Below are 26,908 nucleotides of genomic sequence, written 5' to 3'. Positions count from 1 at the left end.
GAACACACACACACACACACAGAGTGGATACACATTACAATGTGTTGATTGGATGGAATTTAAACGATGCCCAGGCTAAACAGTCTGAAAGTCAGCCAGGCAGGGGTTGTGTCTGTTGGACTGAAGCCGATGTGTTCTTAGTCTTTAGGGAGGATTACAGAGAGCTCTTAAACAGTTCCAGCCAGATGAAATCTATTCTACTGAGCAGGAAGACCCAACCGGTCTATTGAAGTGTATTTGTCACAGAATCATCATATAAAGTCTACTTTCATTTACACGTAGCGTGACTGAAAGATGCCGGAGATACAGAACAAAATGGCATCTCCAGGTCGGACTCACAGGAAGTAATTACACACCAAAAAGTGATTTATGTCACAGTGAATGATAGAGAAGAAAGGGGGATGACTTCACGTCCCAGCTACAGTTGTGGGTTTGGGGTGATGGCCATCAACTGTTCAGGACTTACAGTTGGGAGAAAATTAGATGCTGAAAACTGCTCAAACATCTGGGTGTGGATGCTGTAGCCACATTCCAGCACAAGGACGCGCTGAGACGAGGTAAAATTACAACCTTTCTAACCCCAGGGTCATTTTCACCTTCAATTTCACTCACTCAGCCTCTTTCCACCACTTCATGCACAGCGTGAGCTTTTATGTGAGCAGAACAGCTCCCGAGCGCTTTCAAATGAGTGCTTGCAATCTAAAACAAAAAAGGCAATATAAATGCAAAATACAATTTTTATTTCAAAAGAGTTCACTGAAAATCAGACAAAAAAACAAAGGAACACATGTCGGCAGGAAACACACGTTTAGTGAAATCTTTGAAACAATCTGACTTGGTCCTTGGGGGGGATGTTTTGTTGAAACGCTCTTCTAGCGAACGCACAAACAAGCCACACACAAGCACAAGCTTTCACAATGAAACGACTGAGGTTCTGGAGCAGTTAAGATGTCATGGGCGTCTGATCGTTTCGGGCACAAGGCACCTAGTTTAATGGCCTGCTTTTAGCTGAGACTGGGCTCAGCAGACTCCCCCCCCCCTCTCCTCCTCCTCCTTCTGCTTTTTTTCTGCTTCTCCTTCCATTTTCCTTCCATAAATATAGTCATTTGGCTGAAAACCAGCTGTTGGTAACGAACAAAGGAACACTTAACGTCACCTGGGGGACTTTCTCATGACACACGCGGACCTCCCCGTTGCTCTGACACTTTGCACACTTGATGGCTCGGTTGTAAACATTTATTCAGGTGACACGCAGGTTTTTTCGCCCGAATAATTCACGCCACCTCTGTGGGCAGCGTAACGTCTGGCGTGTTGTTTTTTTGGCGGGGCTTTTCACCGCCTCACCTATAGGGCCTTCTGCCACTGCTGTCAGACAGGAGTCAGCAGGGGAACGCCAGCTTCTTAGCTCCCCCCCCCCCCCGGCAGGAAACACGCATGGATGTAAGCTGCACACTCCCAGAAAGACAAACAATAACACACACCATTCACTTTTCCAGCTAAAGGTGCAGGTCACGCACACAAATTACATCATGCACCACATCGGCGCTATTGCTGTAATGATGCCCCGCAGCGGTGCAGTAATTACGTATGCATATAAATAAGCGTAACACATCATAAAAAGCCGATACCTTCTGGAACCCGACTCTGGGTTCCCCGGTCATGGAGCAATGAGGCCCCCTCCCACTGAATCATATAGCTAAATGCCGAAGGTGCAGCCCCGCCAAGGAGCGACCCAGGTACTCTCAGCCTTCGTACACATTTATGAGTCTACCCGTGGCATCTTTAAATATGGCCAGCTGATTCGCTGTGCTCAGCAGGTTTCCTTGTAATCCCGGCCTTTTTATTCGGTTTCTGTCCACATGTGGGGGACTCATAAGTGTGCTTTATTGTCTTATCTTGCTGTACAAGTGGTTTTCAGTAGAACGATCACTTATTATTGTTGTTATAGCTTCATTCATTTTTCTATTAGGGCTAAATTCCTCTGATAACTTTTTCCGTTTGTTTCTATGATGAATGAAAGTAGCAAAACCTTCCAGATGCCACAAGCCTTTGTCCGAGTAAAACAGACAAAAGTGGCAATGAAGCAGTAATAAAGACTACAAAGGCCTCACATGCCGGGTTCCACCGATTTACTCCTACAGACACATATCGGGACACATATTGGTCAAAGTAGATGCTTCTGTTTGTTCCGTACGTGATGTGAATTTCTTCATGCAACCCTGTTTCAGACATTGATGAATGCAGCACCATCTCCGGTGTGTGCGATGGAGGAGAATGCACCAACACTGCCGGTAGCTATGTCTGCACCTGCCCGCGCGGCTACATCTCCAGCACTGATGGCTCCAGATGTGTGGGTGAGTCTAACACACACACACACACACACACACACATACATATAAACAGATTTCCAGCACTCTCATTTGAGCATTTCCTCACCCCCCCCGCCCCCGGCTAGCTAAAAGCAACACATCTGGCCGCCAACTTCCCTCCCTCCATCATGGCTTCCTGTGAGTGGAGTCCTGATGAGTCAAGCTGGCCTGTGGTCACCATGTGCAGACAAACACACTTGCACGCACTATTTGACCTTGACAGGATCATCTCCTTTAATGTTAGTGCCCTTCTGAGTCATTCACACACGCTCATGCTGTGCATACTCAACTGACGTGTCCCATGAAACGTGACCCGTTGTGAATGTATTCCCAAATATTCACCCATGGTCTCAGCCACAGTGAAACACAACCAGGTGTACGTACATTATTTCAAGATTTTGCACAAATAGTTCATTTCTGGGATCTCCGTTCCATGCTCAGCTCAACTCGCCTGCTCCAAAAAGTTATGTAACGGACTAAAACCTTTGGATTGGTATATTGAAAATACATGTTTCCTTACAGTTATTTTCCTGCATCTGAACATAAACTAAAGTGTATAAATGCCTATATGAAAGGGAACACAAAAAGGATAAAAGTCGACATGGAAGAAGAAAAAGAAGAAGAAGAGGGTGAATAGCTGATGGAAAATGAGTTCCTGTTTCATAAACAAACAAGTGACGCATTGGAAAGAGGAGTAAAAGATACTGTGAGAAGGATTACAACAGATATGGAACTAACAGAGCCTGGTGTGCCTGTGCCAATGCGTCTGCATGGGAGAGAGTGGCGCTCAAATCAAACAATCCCCAAAGTTTTTCATCTGTCTTCCGTTATACGTGGCCAAATTTTTCAACTTTCCACTGTTATCCCCTTTTCTTCCTCTTTGCCCTGAAGAGACGTCTCTCTCTCTCTCTCTCTCTTCAGGTTTCTTTCTGAGTGCACAGTGGATCGCCCCAAATCTCCTTCTCTCCACTTATTTACTCTTCAACTACGTTTCCATCTCTGTCGGGTTCTTTTCTCTTGTTCCGTCTCCTCTGGTTGTTGTGTTTTAACTATTTATTACCAAAACTGAAGCGTTCCTGCACTCCCATGCGCCTTATCTATCTTACTGCTTCCTGGGGACCTTTTTTTTTTTTCATCCTTCCCCTGACACCTTGTTTATTTCATTTGAGGATTCAGTTCCTCTAAATCCTCCCTTCTCCTTCTCTCCTTCCCATCTCCTTCCTTGGGAGAAAGGGGGTGTAAATACAAGAGGTGTCAGACGAAACCTTAATATATCTTTCCTCTGTCCCGCATCCAAAATGGACAATCTAAATCGGGAGGAGACAGAAGCGGAGATAAGTCAACCATAACAAAACCAGGCCAGTGCCAAAACCCCGTGACCACGCTTTAACAGCAAAGCTGGGTCGGTCCCATTTCTCTGCCTTTTTTGTGGCCCGAGCACAAAGTGCACTGCAGACAGTAAATGTCTTTTATGGCGGCTGCGCGTGTTTTAGAAGCAGGATGTACAGCTCTGGTCCTGGAATTTATACTATGAGGCCATTGGCCCGTGTTTGTGGGAGGTACTGTACTGTACGGGGAGAAGGAAAGCCAGCGGGAGTTGTTGCAGGCTCTGACAGTGAGGAAAACTACCATTACACACGGTGGAAGTTTAAAAAAAGAAGTCCAGTCAGTTATTCAGTCTGTAAAAATTCTTCGTCAAATGATAGCATGTGCTCGGCGTTGTGGAGCAACACTAGCGAGCAAACCAGGGTCTGGATCCAATTTAAGCCATCATCATCCTCATCAGCGACCCCCCCCCCCCCCCCCTCCCCGCTCTCTCTCCCCTTTCCTCTCCCCCCAACCGGCCTCCAGCTCCGTCGTTCCTATGGGATGTTTTGCAGATTGAGTTTGTGTGTGTACGTTTGTGTGTGTGTATACATATTTTGTTTAAGCGGACAAATGTGTTTGTGTGCATGTTCTGCGTGCCTGACCTTGGGTGAGTATGGGAATGCATATCTGTGTGTAATTATGTGTGTATTTGTGTAAACGTGTGTGAACTGTACAATATGTGCTCTCAGACACGGTGCCTCATGTTCTATCTAATTGGCAAGAATTGCTCCACATGGAACTGATTAATTCCAGACTGCTGGCTCATTAGTGTGTTAATCGACTTTTGCCTTTCCCTCCGCTCCCCCTCTCTTCATTCTTCCTTCCCCTTTTTTCTCCCCCTTTTTCTGTCTATGCACTCAGAAATTCTTTTCCACACATGCTCCTCACTTTCTAAAATAATACACTTGCATTACCTCCCTCTGACTGCCTTGTCCCCTTTCTTGGTATTTTACTTGAAGAAACTTCCTGATTTCTTCCTTTTAATTTACTCCTTAAACACGATCTTTGATCCGAAGCCCCCTGTTCCCTGCCCCATTGACCCCGACCTGGAAAACTGTAACAAATAAGACCCCCTTTTGGAGGCCCTTCAGATGCCCGTAGTGTTTTTGAGACCCCATGCAACTATTCCCACCGCGAGCCCATAAAGAAGTCCAGCCACCATGGAAAGGCCAGGCGTGCCCGCTGGTTAACAGCACTGCTGGTTTAAGAGCAGTGATTACCAGTAACCTTTTCTCACATATGAAGCTTTGTCAGTGTTGGTAATTGTTCCGCCTTTAAAGAGTGATTTACACGTGGCTGAAAACCGGTGTTTCACTGCCCTCTTTGGTGGAAAGCTTCCGGTCTCCAGCCTGACTAACGTATCTCTGAGCATTCAGTGGTGTGAGGTATTCGATACACTCGGTTGCACATTTAACGACGCCTGACAGTGATGTACACGGAACGCACCGCAAGCAAAGAGTCTAAACCACTTAAACCGAGGACCTGCGGCTTTCGTTAATTTGTTCTATATGATTTATGTTGTTCTTTATATAATACTATATCCTGAAAACAGTTCAGTTTTATTTCTTAATCTGTAACATGAAAGTACAAATTGGAAACATTTTCAATCTGCATATTAATTAAACTCTTCATATTTCCATAAAGTAGAAAACTTGAACGATAATATGCCAAAAAAACATTGTATTTCTTGGACTTCAGTTCTAATAACGTTGAGCTCAGTCGTCAATATCTGTGAACGCGTCTCCCCTTCCCTCAGATCAGCGCGTGGGAACCTGTTTCTCCGCTCTGGCTAACGGCCGCTGTGCGGCGGAGCTGAACGGTCAGTACACCAAGATGCAGTGCTGCTGTGACACAGGACGCTGCTGGGCTTTGGGACAGATCCCCGAGATGTGCCCCGTCAGGGGGTCCGGTGAGTACACGTGAAAACAGTGTGAACAGACCAGAGGAAAGAGGTTTTACACACTACTCCCGACAAAAGTATGTAGTTTAATTTAAAACCGGGACAGAAAGTCCATCACCTTCTTCCTCTGCTGATGAAAAACTCCCCGCGATAGATTGTCTATGACTCGGCATGAGAACAGTCGGTACTTAAAGCCATGACAGCAAAAGCGTTTCACAAGCCAAATTGGTTTCACACTGTGATTTTAAACTAAACAAAAAAGACACCCAGTGCGCTTTGAGTTTGTGTGGCAGCGAGGAAAGAGTATCCACTCAGACTGATGAGCATGATGTCATGTGAAAAAACTGAACAGAAAAAGCTGGGAAAGATTTGTGTGAAGATAATGACCCATCATCTCCTCGGTCGAGCTTAAAAAGAAACTTTGCGTGAGATTGTGTGATTCAAAACTCATCTGTTACAAGATGTTCTGCTGCTTTTTCTTGTCCCGCCAAAATAAGATGTGTGTGTTTTAGTTTGACTGTAGACTGAAGAACAAAATATATCCAGTACCGTTTATGTACACTGCAGCCTGCAGTGCATACATCCACTTATTTATGAATGAAGTCTTCACTTTAACAATACACTATACGTACTTTTATTGCAGGCTTAGCAGAGCAGTTGATCGTTATGCATGCACATTTTTCTCATGTAATTTGTCAGGCTTTCCTCCAACTTCAACATCATCAAAATGTATTTCCAATACAATGGAAACATTTCAAATGTGTTACACCGTAGGTCTTTAAGTCATCCAAAGAACGTTAGTTGTTAGCAGTTAAGAGCCTATGAATATGATCTTCTTCATTTGCTTCATTTGGCCAGAAGCAAATTAAATGTCAAATACAGTAGAACGATCGCCTGATTTCTTCTCTGTGATCTTTGTCCCCCTTGTAGACGAATTCAGGCGTCTGTGCATTGTGGGCGTTGCTCAAGGACACGGCCTCCCTCACGTCTACCCCAACGGACACTTCCCCAACACCAACGGGAACGGGTACAACTACGGATACAAGTTCCCCAGTGTACCAAATGGTAACGGCAATGGAGGCAATGGTGGCAACGGCGGAGTGGGCTTTGGTGGGAACGGTGGGAGCTTTGGAGGTAACGGGGGAAGCTTTGGAGGCAATGGAGGAGGACACCAACACATAGGTGAGTCACTCACTGTGGACTTCAATAAGATCAAAGGGCTCACTTCGCTGTAGGAAAAATGTATTAGTGTATTGTTTTTTGTTTGCTTTGTTAACGCGCCTGTCGCGTATTCTCAGGCACCGTTTCTGTGAACGACACCATTGACGTGTGCAAACATTTCACCAACCTGTGTCTCAATGGACGCTGCATTCCAACGCCCACCAGCTACCGATGCGAGTGCAACATGGGCTACAAACAGGATGTTCGGGGGGAGTGTATCGGTAATACACATGCTCTATGCTGTACAAATGTTATGTACTCAGTTCTTAATAACCCTCCAGTCACGAAGGCAGACACAGTGACTATATGTGACAGGACCGCAGTTATTTCCAAGCCCTGCGCTGCCATCTTCAGCTGATTTAAGGAACTTATTACAAGTGGAGGTGCAGGGGAAGTCTTCTAAAGTGTCAATTATGTACTCTCCCTAGATACGGATGAGTGCGTGAGTAATCCATGCATCAATGGAGACTGTGCAAACACCCCTGGAGGGTACCACTGCAAGTGCCACGAGGGTTTCAGCGGAACCCCCACCAAACAAGCATGCAATGGTTTGTGCTTTCAAGCTACATTACTGTTAACCCAGATCACTCTTGTGTATGCGTATCGCTGCAGTTTATTCATAACTGGAGGGGTAAGATATAAGACACCAAGCCACATCCTCCTCCTCTCTCCATCCTTCCTTTAGATATTGACGAGTGCATTGTGAACGGTGTGATGTGTCGCAACGGCCGCTGTGTCAACACAGAGGGAAGCTTTCAGTGTATTTGCAATGCCGGCTTCGAGCTCACTCCTGATGGGAAGAACTGCATCGGTAAGGAAGCCAACGCAGGCCGACCTTCACATGAACTCTCCCCTTTTTTACGAACTCTGGCCTAGACTGATTTCCCTCCTGTTTCCCTCCAGATCACGACGAGTGCGCCACCACCAACATGTGTCACAACGGCATGTGTATCAACGAAGACGGCAGCTTCAAGTGCATCTGCAAGCCGGGCTTTGCTTTAGCACCTAACGGACGCTACTGCACCGGTACGGGGGATTTATTAACACAAATACAGACCTGCTGCGTTGACAGATTTTGTTTGAAATCCTTCTGTTATCTATTTTTACGACCAAACTGACTTCTTTTAAATCTTTCTTTTAATCCATGGTGAAAGTACAGAAATAGATAAATGGATGAATGTATGAGTCTCCTAAGAGTTTTCAAGTATCAAGAGTAGCTGAAAATCTCTATTGCACGTCTCAAACACAAGACATTTTCAGATTCTGACAGATTCCGAATGACTGAACTCACAAACTTAGCATATTTAGTGGACGCATGATGTGCTCTCTCTTCATCAGACATCGACGAGTGTCTAACTCCTGGCATTTGCATGAACGGACGCTGCATAAACTCCGAGGGCTCCTTCCGCTGCGAGTGCCCCCCAGGCCTGGCCATCGGTGTGGACGGGAGAGTGTGTGTGGACACGCACATGAGGACCACTTGCTACGGCGCCATAAAGATGGGCACGTGCTCGCGGCCGTTCCCTGGCGCAGTGACCAAGTCGGAGTGCTGCTGCGCCAACGCTGAACACGGCTTTGGGGAGCCTTGCCAACCCTGCCCCTCCAGAAACTCAGGTACAATCAGCGTCATACTGTTTCCATTTCCATTCACACAAATCCGTGTTTACTTAGTAAAAATAACAAGGACGAAAAGCAACCCGGCTCACATGAATGTTTCTTTCAGCCGAGTTCCAGGCGGTTTGCAGCAGTGGTATTGGCATCACAGCTGATGGCAGAGGTGAGTATACTGTTCATGAGTATTAATCCAAACAGTGCTGTCTAGACACCCTCTGAGCAGTATCATTCTACAAAATGCCTGTCCTCCTTCAGACATCAATGAGTGTGCCCTGGACCCAGACATTTGTCAGAACGGCATTTGTGAGAACTTGAGAGGAAGCTACCGCTGCATCTGTAATATCGGCTACGAGTCTGACACCAGTGGAAAAAACTGTGTTGGTGAGTCATAGTGGAGTAGAATTACGATTATGTTTATTTACGCCTATGTGGCAATAAGTTATACAGGAAAATAATGTTATGAACGTGCAAGCACACGGAGACACGAGTAATTCAATTGTACCTAAATATGTCAACATTACCTAACACTAGCCAAACCGGTCCAAGTTAGGCCACAGCAGCAGCAATAAGTGAGGAAACATGTCAACGTTTCTTACGTTTTTATTAAAAAGCTTGACTCGCTAAAAGTACAACACTTGATTTGAATGACAGCCCTTTATTTAAGAATGCCTCTTACATTACCGTCATCTATTTTGCAGATATCAACGAGTGCCTAGTGAACCGTCTGCTTTGTGACAACGGCCTCTGCAGAAACACTCCGGGTTCCTACACCTGCTCGTGTCCTAAAGGATACGTCTTCAAACCCGACTCAGAGACCTGCGAAGGTGAGCTCTTACACACACTTGCGTGTATGTGATATATTTTTTTTTACCAACATCAAGGTAGTCATAAGGTGACGTTATTACCAGACGTGGTGCATTTGGTTTCGAGTAAACGTGTGGCTCATGGAAAAAATGACGCACTCACTGTTTGTGACGGCCAAAAGGATGAGAATGATGCGTTTGGTTCAATCCCACGGCCTCGACCTCAAGGGTGTGTTTGCACATGTTTCAGATATCAACGAATGCGATTCCAGCCCGTGCATCAATGGAGCGTGTCGCAACGTGGCCGGGTCCTTCAACTGCGAGTGCACCCACGGCAGCAAACTGGACTCCACAAACACCATCTGCGTGGGTAAGACGTCCTTCCACCCAAGCGCTTGGTCCACATGGAGACAATGAGCGGCAATGGGGAATAGTTGGCAGTAGAGTCTTCCTGTAAGGATTCTAACTTTAGCAAAACAGAGGTTGTTCAGGCTTCCAGGAGTCATCCAGATACATTATCGTTCTCAGATGTTGGGCAAAAATGGCACACACATAATTCATTAAAAAGTACTTGCATGCGCGGCCTTAGTTCACGTGGGGATTGCTTTATATCACAGCGATCTGCCGCAGATTCAAAATGGCATGTGGTATGTAAGACTGTGCTGAGGTTCAATATTCCACTTATTTGATGGTTTGTTACTTTTGGAAAAATCATTCTGAGAAAGAATAAATACACTCGCACATATTTCATGTGCTGGCTCTCTGGTTTGCTTCCTTTCTGTTTTTAGATCCCATCACTCAGCTGGGAGAAAAGAGCAGAGTGAATTGGGGTTTGGTGTTTGGGTGGCCTTGTGGTCTCATGGTTACGACCATACACACTCTCAGTGCATAAGGAATGTAAAGATAGAGCTTTAGGTGCAACGACGCACAGGTTTTACGTCAACAAGTTTGCGGCCAAACACAAACGTTTTATTGCAGGGAGGAAAGTTAAAGGTCACGTGCTGATTGCTTGTGGAGTATTTTGTTGCCATTGTTAAAGGTTCCCTTGGGAGATCTGGAGATTTTACCACATGTCGTGCTGTTGTGTAATCGTTTTAGGAGCACGTAACTGTTTTGTTGGTACCTACCATCGCACGCAGGCGGAAAAATGTCTTTGCAAATGTTTTGTCAAGAAGGAACATTTGTTCAAGGTTAATAACGCATCTTTACTAAATGGTTGCTAGTAAACCCTCCTAAGGTCTTTTCTGCAATCAAGTCTTTTGTAACTTTGGCTCCACAGACAGCATGAAGAGCACATGCTGGCTGACGATACAAGACAACCGCTGCGAGGTGAACATCAACGGGGCCACGCTGAAGTCCGAGTGCTGCTCCACCCTGGGGGCGGCCTGGGGCAGCCCCTGTGAACCCTGCGAGATCGGTCAGTCCTCACACAGGGACGCTGCTCTTTTTGCCTGCTCTTGTTTGATCTTCTGAACATTTTGAGGATAAACTGCACACGGTTTTAGTCCTTCAAAGATAAACGTAGCCTCTCCAGCAACATTTAGATCACTGTTTAAAATTCACATTGCACATAAGATACTAAGTACATTATAAATACAAAATACAAATAATAAAAGACCAAATTTGTTTTTTGGTTGCATCGGTCAAGAAAGCAGTATAACAGATTTAAATTTAAGACCGATACCTCCCTAATATGTGTGCTTTCATACTGCGCTCATATATAACATGTCTTGATTCCCTCTCTTAATGTTGTCATGTCCGCGCAGACACTGCTTGCTCTCGAGGGTTTGCACGTATGAAGGGCCTCGTCTGTGAAGGTGAGAACGTTCATCATTTGATGAAAAGTGACAAACCTGTTTTGCTTCATTCGTCCTGCGCTCAAGAAATCATCTTCTCTGTCGTTCCCGTTGTGCCTCGATGTAATTCGATCCCGGTTCCTAAAACGTCCCGCTCTCTTTAGACATCAATGAGTGCGAGGTGTTCCCGGGAGTGTGCACAAATGGCCGCTGTGTAAACACCCAGGGCTCGTTCCTCTGCGAGTGCGCCGAGGGTCTCACACTGGACAGCACCGGACGCACATGCGTGGGTAAGAAGACGGCCGCAGCGCCGCAAAGACATCGAAAAACCGTCCTTTTCCCCCGAGATTATAATGTCAATGAACCACTAGGACAAAACTCAGGACTTTTTCCCCCGGACTTTCCAGATACGCGTAGTGAGCAGTGCTACTTGAAGTGGCACGAGGACGAGTGCGGCGAGCCGCTGCCGGGGAGATACCGCGTCGACATGTGCTGCTGTTCGGTGGGTTCGGCCTGGGGCGTCGACTGCGAGGAGTGTCCCAAACCAGCCACCGCCGAGTACAAAGCCATCTGCCCCAGAGGGCCCGGCTTTGCCAACAGAGGAGAAATTCTGACCGGCAGGCCGTTCTACAAAGGTGACAAGGATTTTCATTCAGAGTAACGTTAGTTACATTTATTGGTAGAATCCTATGTTGAGAGTGGAAAACAAGCCAGAAAACCCGTGTTCTGGTCGAATTAGTTGTGTATTTTTTGGTTTGCAGGGCCATTTTAACTGTATTTCTTCCTCTCGCAGATGTGAATGAGTGTAAGGTGTTCCAGGGCCTGTGCACACATGGAAATTGCCGTAACACCATCGGCAGCTTCAAGTGTCGCTGCAACAACGGTTTCGCTCTGACCGCAGAGGAAAGGAACTGCACGGGTGCGAGAAAACTAGTCAAGTTTACTCAAACTAGATGAAACATTGACAATAAGTGAGCGGCTAGTGACCGTTTCTGTTTTTTCAGACATCGACGAGTGCCGCATCTCCCCGGACCTGTGTGGTCACGGTGCTTGTGTCAACACACCCGGCAGCTTTGAGTGTGAATGTTTCGAGGGATACGAGAGCGGTTTTATGATGATGAAGAACTGCATGGGTGAGTTAGAAACGTTCATTTGAAATTGCATTCCAGTTTGGCCGATCACCTAAACGTTCTACTGCTTTAATGTTCCTTTCCCGTTTCTTTTTTTCATCTATTTCTACTCTTCATCCATCTTTTTACCGTCTTCCTCTCGGCGGACAGACATTGATGAATGTGAGAGAAATCCCCTGTTGTGCCGTGGAGGAACCTGCCTGAACACAGAAGGGAGTTATGAATGTGAATGTCCCCCCGGACACTCACTCAGCAACGATGGCTCTGCCTGTGAAGGTGAATCATACAGGCACACACACAGACACACACAAACACACACCCAGGCTCACGTTGTGTTATCACATGTTATGCCAAATGTATTTTCAGAGCTACTGCACTGAAATCAGCCAGAAACTACGTACTAAGTGCAACATTTTATATCTATATATATATTGCCTAACTCGTTTGCTTGTCCTGCCAGATGTGAACGAGTGCCAGCTGAGTGACAACTTGTGCAAGCATGGCCAGTGTATCAACATGCCGGGGACCTACCAGTGCTCCTGTGACACGGGCTACCAGGCCACTCCGGACCGACAGGGCTGTGTTGGTGAGTGGAATGAACTAACAAGGGGATCTGTTTGTCTACTTGACTTGCTTATGTGATGAAAGCAAGATGTTAACTGTTATCGGGACCGTCTTTTCAGATATTGATGAATGCACCATTATGAACGGAGGCTGCGAAACGCACTGCACCAACTCCGAGGGCAGCTATGAGTGCAGCTGTAGTGAGGGCTACGCTCTTATGCCTGACCTAAGGACCTGCGCAGGTAATCCAACACATGATATGTTCCGTATGTCCGTATCTGTGTGACTATGAAGGAATGCACCAATGACATCATGTTTCCATCACATCCCATGAAAGAATAACACCGATCCCATTGAAATGCATGTTCTGCTTTTTCTATTAGATATTGATGAGTGTGAGGAAACTCCAGATATCTGTGACGGAGGCCAGTGCACCAACATTCCGGGGGAATACCGCTGTCTGTGTTACGATGGCTTCATGGCCTCCATGGACATGAGGACGTGTATTGGTGAGACGAAAAAACAATTCTTTGAATATGAATGGCTTTCCTGTGGGCAAAATGTATTCATTCATTCGCTTCCTCTGAGCTGATCCGTTGAACTTCCTCAACGTCAGACCCATTATCGAGTCAATCTAACCTCTGAATGTTAGAACATTCACATATAATCTGCCCTGCCCTGTCTTCCCAGATGTGAACGAATGTGACTTGAACCCAAACATCTGTCTCCACGGCGACTGCGAGAACACCAAAGGCTCTTTCATCTGCCACTGCCAGCTGGGTTACATTGTCAAGAAGGGATCCACTGGCTGCACAGGTACACTGGGCCTGGCTGTGTATATGTATGATATTAAAATAACTACTAATACATTTGCATTCCATTGATACAGGAGCATTTTACACAAAAACTGTCTGGTTTTTTTGTGTGTTACTGCCTGATTGAAGTATTGGCTAATGGATCTGTACACCTCGCCAGATGTTGATGAATGTGAGATCGAGGCTCATAACTGCGACATGCATTCCGCGTGCATCAACGTCCCCGGAAGCTTTAAATGCCGCTGTCGAGACGGCTGGGTGGGAGACGGCATCAAGTGTGTGGGTAAGTACATATTTCGACAAGATAGTAACATGATACAAAGTCAGAACAACGTACAACATAACCACAACGAGCCACGTCATTTTAGGCAGTTCTGACACAAAGTATAACTTTCACAACACTTTCCTCTCACTCTTCCTGCAGATCAGGACGAGTGCTCTCTAGAGGACCACAACTGCAACCCCAATGCAGACTGTGTCAACACACCAGGATCATACAGGTGTACGTGCAAGAGCGGCTTCAATGGAGATGGATTTTCATGCTCTGGTAAGACTGCTGAAACTTTCTTCATAAATCATACTTTAATGTTTGCGGAGAGCGACTCCAATCGCATGTTTAAAATGCACTCGTCTGTTCTGTTTCAGACATGGATGAGTGTGCAGACAACGTGAACCTGTGTGAGAACGGACAGTGTTTGAATGCTCCAGGCGGCTACCGCTGCGAGTGCGAAATGGGCTTCACTCCGACAGAAGACAGCAAGGCCTGTCAAGGTGCCTCACTCATTTGGTCACATTTTATTCTCTCGGCGGTTGTATTTATTCCCGTGGTGTAACTGACATCCCCTCTCTCCGTGCCGCCTGTGCCACAGACATCGATGAGTGTAATTTCCAAAACATCTGTGTGTTTGGAACGTGCCAGAACCTTCCAGGGATGTTCCGCTGTGTGTGTGACGATGGTTACGAACTGGACCGCAGCGGAGGAAACTGCACTGGTCAGTTTTACCCTTTACTCACGTATAGTTCAGACACAGAACAGACTCAAATAGCTTTTCATTTGCAATAACGGACTTTGTTCATGCATTGTATTACCAATGAATAATCTTTGACAAAAGATATCCAAACAAATGAGACACATCTAATTCCGTCCTTTCATTCCTTTCACCTTTGAACTATTCGGTTTGGGACATGTGAGAGAAGTATTCCGTTGCTCCATTTACAGCAGCACATAAACTTGGAGGTTAATAGATTCCAGAAAGGTAGTTGTTTTCTGGCCTGTGTTGCTGAGCTTGTGTGTGTGTGTGTGTGTGTGTGTGTTGCAGACATCAACGAGTGTGCGGACCCCGTGAACTGCATCAACGGGCTGTGTGTGAACACTCCCGGGAGCTACCTGTGTAACTGCCCAGCCGACTTTGAGCTCAACCCCACGGGAGTGGGCTGCGTGGGTGAGTCCCACTTAAAGCTGGCCTACCTACTCTTCACGAAAGGGACGCTCCCGTGTATCGATACGCAAATATTTCCCCTCTCCTAGACACCCGTGTTGGCAACTGCTACCTGGAGGTTCTCTGGCGCGGCGACGGAGGAATCTCCTGCAGCGCGGAGATCGGCGTGGGTGTGATCCGAGCGTCCTGTTGCTGCTCCGAGGGAGGAGCCTGGGGAAACCCTTGTGAACTGTGCCCCAGCCCCAACTCCAGTACGTGCCTGTCAATCACCTTGATTTACCCACTCTGAAACGGAGAATCACACTAACTTGACTGCGTATTGTCTGTAGCGGAATACAAGACTCTCTGTCCAGGAGGAGAAGGATTCAGACCCAACCCCATCACGGTTATCCTGGAAGGTGAATCACTCATCAAGCCTCGCTTTGAAATATCGATCGCAGCAGCAGCTGCCACCAGTGGAGACTTATAGCACTAATGTTTGCCTTTTTTAGAATTGACTAACAATCGGACTTGCCCTCTAGATATTGATGAGTGCCAGGAGCTGCCAGGTCTCTGCCAAGGTGGCAACTGTATTAACACCTTTGGTAGTTTCCAGTGTGAGTGTCCAGCAGGCTACTATCTCAATGAGGAGACACGCATCTGTGAGGGTAAGAGCTGCAGGAGAAATCACACTGGATTTTTTGACAATTAACAACTTGCTCTCACCTCAATTTTTTTCTTCAATGGTCTAATATCACATCTTTGTATATAGATATTGACGAGTGCACAACTCACATCGGGATCTGTGGACCAGGTACCTGCTACAACACTCTGGGCAACTACACCTGCGTGTGTCCTCCCGAGTACATGCAGGTCAATGGAGGAAACAACTGTATGGGTGAGTGGGACCTACAGGGAAATAGTTGTCATGACTTAAACTACAAAAGCATTGACCGTTTCTCAGCCATTTGGACTCAAAGGATTGTCCTCCTCTTTGAAATGCAGACATGAGGAAGAGTGTGTGTTACCGTAACTTCAACGACACGTGTGAGAACGAGCTTTCCTTCAACATGACCAAGAAGATGTGCTGCTGTGCCTACAATGTGGGGAAAGCCTGGAACAAGCCGTGTGAGGCCTGCCCGACTCCCGCCACCAGTGAGTTTCGATAAACGAGGGAAGAGTCGGCAGGTTCCAAGACGACGAATCGTCTCTCGAATCATCTAATTGTCTCTTGTCCTGTCGGTTCTTAGACGAGTACCAGTTACTGTGTGGTAACATGGCTCCTGGCTTCATCATCGACATCCACACCGGCAAGCCGATCGGTAAGGTCAAATAATGAGAAACAACAGTGGTGCTGTGACGAGGTACAGTTTGCATCATAACAATCCGTGGTGTTGTTTTGTTCAGATATTGACGAGTGCAGGGAAATCCCTGGCATCTGTGCCAGTGGAGTGTGTATCAATCAGATCGGGAGCTTCCGCTGTGAATGTCCAATGGGCTTCAGCTACAACAACATACTGCTCATCTGCGAAGGTAAAACCCTCTCTCTTTTTCTTTCCTCTCACTGTGACGCAAGGGAAGATAACCACATCTAATACGACCTCTGAATCAAACACAAATGCAGGTTACGCTCACCCACTGGCCGAGAGGCACTTTTACAAGCAGTCCACTCAGTGGAGTTAGTGCTGCTTTCCCCCCACATGAGTTATGCCCTTGTAAAGACAAGTGTAATGGCTCTGAGCCCCTGGCTGGACGTTGAATCACAGAGACCGGAGCCCACCAGTGACTGACCGGCAACCGAACTCTACCACAGCTCAAATGGAGCTGTTGTGTTTTCTCCCTCCCCCCCCCCGCTGATGACAGACAGGTCATGGAGCCTGTGATTGATGTTCGTGGTTCTCTCTTTTATCTTCTCACCGCGTAGATATTGATGAGTGCAACAGCGGGGACAACCTGTGCCAGCGCAACGCCAACTGTATCAACATTCCAGGCAGCTACCGCTGCGAGTGCTCGCCCGGCTTCAAACTGTCCCCCAGTGGGGCGTGTTTGGGTGAGTGTGGCCTGTCCGACGGACCTGACTGAGGTTTCCTATATTAAAATACCAGAGAGCTGGGCTGAATGTGTCTAGGATGTTATGAGGAAAATATTGTGATTTGCATTTAAGAGCCAATGACAAATTGACAATAGTTAGAACAAGCTACTATAAAGACAGCTCAACGTGCATTGAGAAATCATAATGGGCATTTTCAAAATTGTATGACCTTTTTTAAATGTTTTGTTCAGATCGTAATGAGTGCCAGGAAATTCCCAATGTGTGCAGCCATGGAGAATGTATCGACACACAGGGAAGCTATCGCTGCCTCTGCCACAACGGCTTCAAGGCCACCGCTGACCAGACCATGTGCATGGGTGAGAAGCTCAACACAGAAGTGCACAAACATTCATTCACTCCTGCATATTGAGTCTAAATATTGTCCCTTCTGCGTATTTTAGACATCGATGAGTGTGACAGACAGCCATGTGGCAACGGTACCTGTAAGAACACGGTGGGATCCTACAACTGCCTCTGCTTCCCCGGCTTTGAGCTCACACACAACAACGACTGCATGGGTGTGGACCGTTTACTCTTCTGCCCTGCGGAGGTCAACAACAGCCAGCGTCAAAGCCTACATTTAAGTTTACATCTCCCAATGTTTACCTCACAGACGTGGATGAGTGCAGTGCACTCCAGGGCCAGGTGTGCAGGAACGGACAGTGTATCAACGGACTCGGCTCCTTCCAGTGCCTCTGCCACGAGGGCTATGAGAATACCCCGGATGGGAAAAACTGCGTTGGTAAGTTGCTGGAGTCACGGGGTATTAATGGAATGACTCACACTACAGTTTGTCTGACATCCTAAGACATGAACTGACATTTTCCGATTTGCCATTTTTCCCAGATATCAATGAGTGCGTGAGTCTACCCGGCACTTGCTCTCCGGGAACTTGTCAGAATCTGGACGGATCTTTCAGATGTATCTGCCCTCCTGGCTACGAGGTGCAGAATGACCAGTGTATAGGTACAACATACCTGCCTGCACACACACACACACCTACACACACATTAGTTAATTATCGAGCTTCAGTAATGAATACAGCCACACATACACTTAGCCATCTGTTCTAACACACTCCTACAAATACACCACCACTATTTTCCCACCTCCGTTACTCCTTCTCCTTCCAGATATCAACGAGTGTGAGGTGGAGCCTAACATCTGTCAGTTTGGCACCTGCACAAACACCCCTGGTAGCTTCCAGTGCACCTGCCAGACGGGCTTCGTACTCTCTGAAAACAAACGGCGCTGCTACGGTGAGAGAAGCTGTTAATTTGCACCCTGAATGAAGGTGACATATTTGATCTCCCTTACTAAGGTGGTGGAGGAGTGTTTTGTCCCGTGAATAACAGAGCAGTCGCTGTCCATCATTTTTCTCGCTGCAGATACCAGGGAGAGTTTCTGTTTTACAAAATTCGAGGCAGGAAAATGCTCCGTCCCTAAATATTTGAACAACACCAAGGCCAAGTGCTGCTGCAGCAAGATGCCTGGAGAGGGCTGGGGACTCCCCTGTGAGCTGTGCCCACGCGAGAGCGAGGGTGCGTAACACACACACACACACACACACACACACACACACACACAAAGACATTAGTAAAAAAAATGAACCTGACCTCTTTTTTTTGCTATGTTTCCAGCTGCTTTTAGAACTCTGTGTCCCTTCGGCCACGGAGCCCTACCTGGACCGGGAGATGCTCGTGAGGGTACGGGCTAAAACTCACAGCTCGAACCTGCCAGACGATTGTGGACATCTTTCATATGTTTTTAAAAAAACGGCTATTTTTTTCTGCTTTGTTTTTTTTAGATATGAATGAATGTCTGGATAATCCAGGAATCTGCCAGAATGGTATCTGCATCAATACAGATGGCTCGTTCCGCTGTGAATGCCCCTTCGGATACAACCTGGATTACACTGGAGTCAACTGTGTTGGTGAGATGGTTTATGATATTAACAAACTGCAACATAAGAATCATGGAAGACGAGTCGTTTTACAGACATCAAAATCAAAAAATCAAAAACTGCAGCTCTCCTCTTCTTCTAAGGAACTTTATTCCTGTGCCCCGTGATATATAATGAAATCAGTGTGATGTTATTTTTATCACCAGTAGCAGCCTTTTCCTGCATGACAGCGTGGTCTATTTTTGGAGTAAAATTCAAGCATCTAATTAGTGCTTTTTAAGTCTCAGGTACAGTAAAGATGTGTCATTGGTTTTAATTGCCTGCTGTATCTATACCTGCTCTTCTCCAGACGCCGACGAGTGCTCTATAGGAAACCCGTGTGGAAACGGAACCTGCACCAATGTTGTGGGTGGTTTTGAGTGCTCGTGCCAGGAGGGCTTCGAACCCGGATCCATGATGACCTGTGAAGGTCAGTCATTAACACAGTAACAGACAAGTGAAATCATAGTGAATTAATTTAAAGAACCTGTCCCTCTTCTTGGCTGCAGACATCAACGAGTGCTCCCAGAATCCTCTGCTGTGTGCCTTCCGGTGTGTTAACACCTTTGGTTCCTACGAGTGCATGTGTCCCGGTGGCTACGTGCTGCGAGATGACCAACGCATGTGCAGAGGTGAGAGAGAAGCGTAGCTTTAATCACAGAAATGTGTCACGTTTAACGCTCCTCGACCCCTGACGTCTCTAATCTCTCACTCATTAGTTCTCTGAAACACGATACAGCTTAAATTCCCGCAGGCTCTTGTGAGTTTTGCTTATGATTGTCTCTCTGCCATTGTCCCTCACCAGACCAAGACGAGTGCTCTGAGGGTTTGGACGACTGTAACTCCAGGGGCATGACCTGCAAGAACCTGATCGGTACCTTCATGTGCATCTGCCCTCCTGGCATGCAGCACAGACCGGACGGAGAGGGATGTATGGGTGAGTAAAGATGTTCCAGCCAATGTGGCCGGTCATCCACGGTCCTTCGCCCCTCGCCTCATCCTCCTGTCCTTTTTTTTTACTGGCAGACCTGAACGAGTGCCGGGCCAAGCCTGGCATCTGCAAGGACGGACGCTGCGTCAACAAAGTGGGAAGCTACCGCTGCGAGTGCAACGACGGCTTCGAGTCGAGCTCCACCGGAACCGAATGCATTGGTGAGATGCGCTGAACCCGGTCAAAGGGGTCAAAGGCGCCCATAACCGCGAGCCCTCCTCACGTCCCTTTATCCTCTCCGTTAGACAACCGAAGGGGCTACTGTTACACGGAGGTTCTGCAGACCATGTGCCAGCAGTCCTCCACTAACAGGAACAGCGTGACCAAGTCCGAGTGCTGCTGCAACACGGGCCGAGGCTGGGGCACCCAGTGCGAGCTCTGCCCGTTGCCCGGCACCGTGCAGTACAAGAGGATGTGCCCGCTCGGACCCGGCTACACCACCGACGGCAGAGGTGTGTGTCGAGTCGAATTCATTTCAATGGATGTAATCAATCGATGAAAAATATTCATCGCGAGAAGCGAGCGTGAGCTCAGCTTAGTGCCGACTCGAGGCACTAAGCCTGTTTGTTTGGCAAGCAAGAGGCCTGCCTCATGAAGATTACTTCATAAAATGCCTCCTTTTCAGACATCAACGAGTGCCAGGTGATGCCGGATCTGTGTCGGAACGGCCAGTGCATCAACACCATCGGATCCTTCCGCTGTCACTGCAACGTGGGCTACAAAACCGACTTCACCGGAACCTCCTGCGTTGGTACGGCGGATCTCTGTCCTGCTAATGATCTCTCTTTGTTACCGGCCAGTTTGGTTTAAAAGGCATCGGGTTTCATGAAAACTGAACAGCTGTCTGTCTTTGCCCTGTTCCGCGTACTCCAGATATGGACGAGTGCGCGTTGTCTCCGAAGCCTTGTAACTTCCTGTGTAAAAACACGGAGGGCAGCTACCTCTGTTCCTGTCCCAGAGGATACAGCCTGCAGCCCGATGGAAAGACCTGCAAAGGTGGGTGGACTTGTAATGTGTGTTAGCCTTTAATAGCTATTTTTGACAGTTTACCATATGAGTTTTATTGTTACCCTCAACGCAGTTTAAGTTTAAGTTTTTTTTTCATGGCTAATGTAGAAATTGTGGATGGTGTTTTAGTGCCAAATAGTTACATGATCTTAAACCAGCTACTGCATGTGGCCTCGTGTCAACTGAGGCCAAACATTTCTCAGAGTTTTCTCACCTGCTCCCATTCTCGTCATGTTTGACACTACACACACAAATTCCAGACTTGACACACACAAATTTCAAGCGTCAGTTTATCAGGAGGTTCCTAATCCTCACAGTATAAAATAAAAGCAATAGCCTCGACTCTCTACCTCGTCTGTGAGATAACTGATAACTGTCACTTAGCAGGTACGATTACCAGGGCAGCCTTTAATTGCCTTGCTGGATGAGACATAGCTGACTGAGATGAGTCAATAGGTGCAGTTCTACACACAGAGACACACAAGCACATTTTCAGGTTCATATGCAGCTTGAGTTTGAACTCCATTCAAACCACAAAATCACTGGGGAGTTTGAAACATTATAAAGACAGTTACAGCACTAAAAGGGTCCATATTATTCAAAATGCTGCAACCAAAAACAATGATTAGAACATTCTAGCATATTAAACCAGTATTTTCCTTTATTGGTCACCTCTGCATGCCAGATCAGACTTTCATATTCATTTCATATTCAAGTGGACCTACTTGCCCGATCCCAATAACCCTTAAATTCCTATCCCCCAAATAGCAATCGCATCTTAACAGGAAGCTTAGGATGAGGTCGCTTTTCAAAATAATAGCCCAACAGAACGCAGAACGTCTCCACAGCAGGCATTCACACCAAAATATCTGCAGAAATGATGTGTCCTAGTTATTATTATTCCGTGTTACAGGATAATTATCGGTCTCATGTCATTCTATATTAACAAGCTATGTCTCTGAAGTTCCCTCCCTCTGTGTAATCTGGTGGATGTTAAGTGCTTTCTTCTTTTTTCTCCTAGATCTGGATGAATGTTCGACCAAGACTCATAACTGCCAATTCCTGTGCGTCAACACCATTGGAGGCTTCACCTGCAAGTGTCCCCCCGGCTTCACGCAGCACCAGACTGCCTGCATCGGTGAGGACAACACAGGAAGACAACAGTTCTACCCTCCACGGAAAAAATATTAGAATTAAGGCAAAAGACAAGACAAAGACAAAGACAAAAAAACAACAACCGAAAATGCATTTCTAACTCATATCAAATCCATTCCTCTTCTCTTCTCAGACAACAATGAGTGTTCCGCTCAGAACAGCGGCTGTGGTTCCCGGGCCTCTTGTGTCAACACGCCTGGGAGCTTCAACTGTGAATGCAGTAAAGGCTTCTCCTTGGACAACACAGGCATGGAGTGTGAGGGTGAGGACGACACAGCGGCCTTCACGTTCAGTTTGCAGGAGCTCTCTCACACAAAGACCTTTTCGATTCCAATATCATGATATTTTGTCTCCAATTAAAAGCCGTCATTTTCATCTTCCTCAGATGTGGACGAGTGTGGCAGCAACCATCGCTGTCAGCACGGCTGTCAGAACATGATGGGAGGTTTCCGCTGCGGCTGTCCTCAGGGCTACGTGCAGCACTACCAGTGGAACCAATGCGTGGGTGAGTGATACACTGTTCTGTTCATGTTCACAGTGATGAACAACACAAAAGGTACCAGTACAGTGCAGTAAAGAGGACCCGGGGGATCCATTCCAGTGGAAGTATTTTAAGGTAGCAACAAGTTAATAATATATGTTCTAATTTGATTTACAATAGATCAATATATTTATAGGATAATTCCAAATACAAACCTCTCACACATGTAAGCGAAACTTTGATAGGGATAAATTCAACCACCTTGTCATCGAGTTTCTCCTTTTTAGTCATGATAATCAAAAATACATATTTTTTTTTATTTATTTGATAATACAAAATATATATATATAAATGTTCACTGCTGTATATAAGAATTTGAAATAATTTGTATCGTATAACTAAAACCTCTCAAGTACTGTTCAGAGGGAATACATGAAACCAAACAGATTAATACTAAAGCAATTGTTTCAGAAGTAATTTGAAAGCACTTTGTCTTTAAATTTGAATATAATTATTATCAAAAGATAATCATCTCATGATAATACAGACCGTACTGCTGGGTTCTCATCATTATCATCATCAACATGCAAAAGGAATATCACTGCACATGTACTATTTCACCTGCCAGCACGCTCTCGTCACTCGTCACTGCCTTTTCCTCCACAGATGAAAACGAGTGTCAGGCCTCGACGGTGTGTGGCTCCGCCTCCTGCTACAACACACTGGGCAGCTTCAAGTGCGTGTGTCCGTCTGGCTTTGACTTTGCGCAGGGCGCAGGCGGCTGCCAAGATGTGAATGAATGTAGCAGGAGTAACAACCCCTGTATCTACGGCTGCTCCAACACCGACGGGGGCTACCAGTGCGGCTGCCCGGGAGGTTTCTACCGGGCCGGACAGGGGTGAGGGAACCCGGAGTTAACCAGATTCTTTCAACACTAGTGTCACTTTTTGAGTAATTTGTGATGGCACCATCTGACCATAAGGAAAACATTTGAACGTGTGTGAGTTTTGCAAACGAATTAATGAACACGCTGAACCCTCCTGTTTTCTTCATCCAGTCACTGCATGACGGGCTCAGGTTTCCCAGGCCAGTTTGAGGAGGGCGATGAAGATGACAGTCTGTCTCCTGAGGCCTGCTACGAGTGTAAGATCAACGGAGGAGGAAAGAACGGGCGACACAAGCGCAATGCTGATGAAAACGATCTCAACCAGGTAACCGCTTCGACGAACCGCTTCTCTGTACTTGTCCCCTTGGCTATGAGACTAAGTCCAAGCGTTTGAATATTCTGCCATCTCATCCCTTCTGCTTCTTCTCCTCACTAAAGGAGCCAGCAGTAAGCATGGCCAGCATAGACACCCAGGCCTCCATCCCCATGAACCTGTCTCTGGCCTCCCTGCACAACAAGGAGCCTCTGCTGGAGCTCCTGCCCGCCCTGCAGCCCCTGGAGCACCACGTGCGCTACGTCATCACCCACGGCAACGCCAAGGAACACTTCCGCCTGCTGGAAAGACGCGACGGAAAGAGCGTGCTCCGGCTCGGCAAGAGGTTTCCCCCGGCGGGATCCTACCGGCTGGAGATCGCCAGCCTGCGACTGTACGGCCCCCGGAGACTACACCAGCTGGAGGAGCAGCACGACAGCGACTACCTACAGGGGGAAATGGGAGACGCCCTGCGCATCAAGCTCCTCATCCACCTGCACTGAGCTCGGGCTGCGCTCGCGATCCCTTTCTGGACTGATTCCTACAGCCTTTGAGTTTTAACCTTCCCTTTTATCCGATTAACTCCTCCGCCGACGAACCATCCTCAACAGCAGGGGTAGTAATCCACGGCTACGAAAGACTGAGTCAATCAGCCCAACTCTACCACCACTTTGTTACTGTTTATGTTATTATATGTTCATGTTTTGTCTGTCTGTTTTTTTTTTACCCCCCCCCCCCCCCCCCCCTCCCTCCCCACTTGCATCTGACCCAGTACCCATTCTCCATTGAGAGAGCCAGCGGAGGAGATGGCAGAGAGGTGCCCTAGTGCTTGGACCATAGCCCTCTAATAAAGACAAAATGACAGGAAGGTGGTTCACAAGTCCATGAAGCACAAAACTAGGAGTTACACAGAAACATACATTAAGTGCTGAGAGTGGCCAGAACTGTCTCAATGCAACTTGTGTTGTGGTAATCAACTCACACGCAGGATATAAAGCAAAGTTTCTGTTTAGTGTTGTAAAGAAGTGATATCGCGCCTTAATTTAAGGGGTTAGATGCCGCCGCAGTGGTTCAAGGACTTTCTCACCTCTCTGTAATCTTAGTAAGAAAAACACAACACTGGGGACAAGGTTTGTCACGTCAGCCCCTCTCAGTATTGTCGTATGTCATTTAATGTATTTGTGCTGTTTGAAAAATGTTAACACGAAGGACTGCAACATTTACACAGCATTTCAGGTTCTTTGGTCCATAGCGGTCTTTTTCAAAAGCTGGATGACAACCAATTTCAGACGAGAGAACAGCGAGCTGTGTTCTTCTCCGACGTCACTGACTTCCGTCCTGCCCGCAAGCAGCGGCAAGCAGGCGATAGCGTGTTTGCGCCGTGTGTGCTGTCATGTTTGGTTACCTCAGTAATTCTCACATCATGCTGTGATGCTTTAAAACAAAAGAGGGGGGCTAGTAGCCCTCAGCATGCATCAGAAGCAGGGGAATATAACAGCTCGTAGCTCGTAGACTTTAAAGAAGATCAATCAGGTCAAGTTGTATTTATCCATGTAGGGATTAAGACTTCAGGTGCACTGATTCTGGACCTGAGAGCCATCTTTTTCCAAGTCCAAAGCTTTTTTCTCTTGTTGGCTGTCAGAATTGTGTAGCTAGTCCTGGGTTTTTGCATTGTTCAAACGAACCCCGGATCACAAATGCTTCAGGGTAACAGAGCTGCAGCTGACCATGAGCTGACTTCATGACTTGAGCTTGATGCCTGAGCGTCCGAGCCTCGTTTACAACGCAAAGAGACACACAGCTGACTTGAGAAACGGTCTCAAAGGAACAAGACATGTTAGCCTAAGCTGTAACCGAAGGTAGTGCTTTACAGCGTAGGGGCGCGCACACAGGTGAACACGCAACCTTACAACACAACAAATATCCATCAGGTCGTCCTTCATTTCTCGTGATGTGTTTTCTCTCAAAGAGAAAAGCGGTGCTAGTTGTTACCATCTCTTACCATGTACAAAGAAAGTGCAGTCTGGAATCGGGATTGCAAAATTTACTTCTTTTTTTTTTCCGAGGATTTATTGTTCATTGTGTATGTCTGTGTTTTGTATTGTCTCAGTGCTGAAAAAACAACATTTAGAAACTTGCTTCTTGAAAATGAAATTGTATATTTTTAAGTGAAATGTAGATGTGTTTTTGTGAATGCCGAGGCTGCCGATACGAACGCATACAGTAAACCCGAAATCAAAGGCTTTTATGTGCTGAGAAATAAAAGAAGCAAGAACCAACAAAAAGCAAACGCAAATATGTTTTTGTTTGTATTGTTCAAAACCACTGTCACCGGTAAAAATGGGTTGTCAGCAAATTAAACCAGAACACATCAGACTTAACAGTAATTAACATTCCCATCATCGATTATCTCTTTGTGGCCTTCACCAAAACCATTGTCATCATTTTTGTCTTAACAGTAAAGGTTGCACTGCCCCACAGCCTATGTAATGTTTATAACACATAACCATCTTTCTTACCTGGGAACCTTTGTGTACTTCACTACTATCTTTATTTTCAGTTTGTCATTTTTCTTTTTTCTGCCACCATGTTTAAAAAAAAGGCAGCGTTTTGTGTGTGCTTACTGTATCTCAGCCTCAGTGTCAGACTTGAAAAGAAACTGTTGTCATCGTCATCTGCTTGCATTGCAAGGTTTGCTTTATAGTTTAGAAATAAGGAGCCTGTTGTAGTTAACATGTCCAGCATAAGATAAAAGCTGGAATGACAATCACCCAGTCACACCATATCTATAAGCTGACAATCAATAAATCAATCAGCCATCATGGAACATCTTTAAATATGCTGGATGTTTTTTGTCTTTTACAGTTGAAAACCAAAGATGTATAACACATATGTCAGTCTGTAAAATTGATTTTTGATTCACAAAACATTGTAAACGTTTGTCCAGTGACATTAATGGCAATAAAGTATTGTGGGGTATATTTTTAAGTGTTGTGGCCTGAATTATTTTCTCTAAGGCTTGTGTGTAATTGTGACACATTG

The 26,908-nt window shown here is 46.4% G+C and overlaps 1 protein-coding gene across 1 annotated transcript in view; it reads left to right on the top strand.

The window, feature by feature from the left end:
• Positions 1 to 26,854, top strand: part of fbn3 (fibrillin 3) — a 52,123-nt gene extending 25,269 nt beyond the window's left edge. The window contains exons 9-65 of the mRNA XM_040184413.2: positions 2,229 to 2,354; positions 5,494 to 5,646; positions 6,568 to 6,819; positions 6,936 to 7,079; positions 7,287 to 7,406; positions 7,544 to 7,669; positions 7,762 to 7,884; positions 8,197 to 8,472; positions 8,582 to 8,635; positions 8,728 to 8,853; positions 9,171 to 9,296; positions 9,526 to 9,645; positions 10,555 to 10,692; positions 11,042 to 11,092; positions 11,236 to 11,361; positions 11,479 to 11,706; positions 11,865 to 11,990; positions 12,076 to 12,204; positions 12,352 to 12,477; positions 12,662 to 12,787; positions 12,885 to 13,007; positions 13,149 to 13,274; positions 13,456 to 13,581; positions 13,741 to 13,863; positions 14,005 to 14,127; positions 14,226 to 14,351; positions 14,450 to 14,572; positions 14,900 to 15,022; positions 15,109 to 15,270; positions 15,349 to 15,417; positions 15,541 to 15,666; positions 15,771 to 15,896; positions 16,004 to 16,153; positions 16,249 to 16,320; positions 16,406 to 16,531; positions 16,923 to 17,048; positions 17,282 to 17,407; positions 17,492 to 17,608; positions 17,704 to 17,832; positions 17,937 to 18,056; positions 18,224 to 18,349; positions 18,479 to 18,631; positions 18,731 to 18,796; positions 18,898 to 19,023; positions 19,343 to 19,462; positions 19,542 to 19,664; positions 19,838 to 19,969; positions 20,059 to 20,184; positions 20,269 to 20,475; positions 20,649 to 20,774; positions 20,897 to 21,019; positions 22,053 to 22,169; positions 22,320 to 22,448; positions 22,572 to 22,691; positions 23,334 to 23,565; positions 23,725 to 23,878; positions 23,992 to 26,854. Coding sequence (XP_040040347.2) covers positions 2,229 to 2,354; positions 5,494 to 5,646; positions 6,568 to 6,819; positions 6,936 to 7,079; positions 7,287 to 7,406; positions 7,544 to 7,669; positions 7,762 to 7,884; positions 8,197 to 8,472; positions 8,582 to 8,635; positions 8,728 to 8,853; positions 9,171 to 9,296; positions 9,526 to 9,645; positions 10,555 to 10,692; positions 11,042 to 11,092; positions 11,236 to 11,361; positions 11,479 to 11,706; positions 11,865 to 11,990; positions 12,076 to 12,204; positions 12,352 to 12,477; positions 12,662 to 12,787; positions 12,885 to 13,007; positions 13,149 to 13,274; positions 13,456 to 13,581; positions 13,741 to 13,863; positions 14,005 to 14,127; positions 14,226 to 14,351; positions 14,450 to 14,572; positions 14,900 to 15,022; positions 15,109 to 15,270; positions 15,349 to 15,417; positions 15,541 to 15,666; positions 15,771 to 15,896; positions 16,004 to 16,153; positions 16,249 to 16,320; positions 16,406 to 16,531; positions 16,923 to 17,048; positions 17,282 to 17,407; positions 17,492 to 17,608; positions 17,704 to 17,832; positions 17,937 to 18,056; positions 18,224 to 18,349; positions 18,479 to 18,631; positions 18,731 to 18,796; positions 18,898 to 19,023; positions 19,343 to 19,462; positions 19,542 to 19,664; positions 19,838 to 19,969; positions 20,059 to 20,184; positions 20,269 to 20,475; positions 20,649 to 20,774; positions 20,897 to 21,019; positions 22,053 to 22,169; positions 22,320 to 22,448; positions 22,572 to 22,691; positions 23,334 to 23,565; positions 23,725 to 23,878; positions 23,992 to 24,369 — 7,796 coding nt within the window. The 3' untranslated portion in view covers positions 24,370 to 26,854. The remainder of the gene's footprint in view (positions 1 to 2,228; positions 2,355 to 5,493; positions 5,647 to 6,567; positions 6,820 to 6,935; positions 7,080 to 7,286; positions 7,407 to 7,543; positions 7,670 to 7,761; positions 7,885 to 8,196; positions 8,473 to 8,581; positions 8,636 to 8,727; positions 8,854 to 9,170; positions 9,297 to 9,525; positions 9,646 to 10,554; positions 10,693 to 11,041; positions 11,093 to 11,235; positions 11,362 to 11,478; positions 11,707 to 11,864; positions 11,991 to 12,075; positions 12,205 to 12,351; positions 12,478 to 12,661; positions 12,788 to 12,884; positions 13,008 to 13,148; positions 13,275 to 13,455; positions 13,582 to 13,740; positions 13,864 to 14,004; positions 14,128 to 14,225; positions 14,352 to 14,449; positions 14,573 to 14,899; positions 15,023 to 15,108; positions 15,271 to 15,348; positions 15,418 to 15,540; positions 15,667 to 15,770; positions 15,897 to 16,003; positions 16,154 to 16,248; positions 16,321 to 16,405; positions 16,532 to 16,922; positions 17,049 to 17,281; positions 17,408 to 17,491; positions 17,609 to 17,703; positions 17,833 to 17,936; positions 18,057 to 18,223; positions 18,350 to 18,478; positions 18,632 to 18,730; positions 18,797 to 18,897; positions 19,024 to 19,342; positions 19,463 to 19,541; positions 19,665 to 19,837; positions 19,970 to 20,058; positions 20,185 to 20,268; positions 20,476 to 20,648; positions 20,775 to 20,896; positions 21,020 to 22,052; positions 22,170 to 22,319; positions 22,449 to 22,571; positions 22,692 to 23,333; positions 23,566 to 23,724; positions 23,879 to 23,991) is intronic.
• The last annotated feature ends 54 nt before the right edge of the window (positions 26,855 to 26,908 follow it).

Source organism: Gasterosteus aculeatus, chromosome 8 (assembly GCF_964276395.1).
Source record: "Gasterosteus aculeatus chromosome 8, fGasAcu3.hap1.1, whole genome shotgun sequence".
NCBI classification, from domain to species: domain Eukaryota; kingdom Metazoa; phylum Chordata; class Actinopteri; order Perciformes; family Gasterosteidae; genus Gasterosteus; species Gasterosteus aculeatus.
This window is presented reverse-complemented; position numbering and strand designations above follow the sequence as displayed.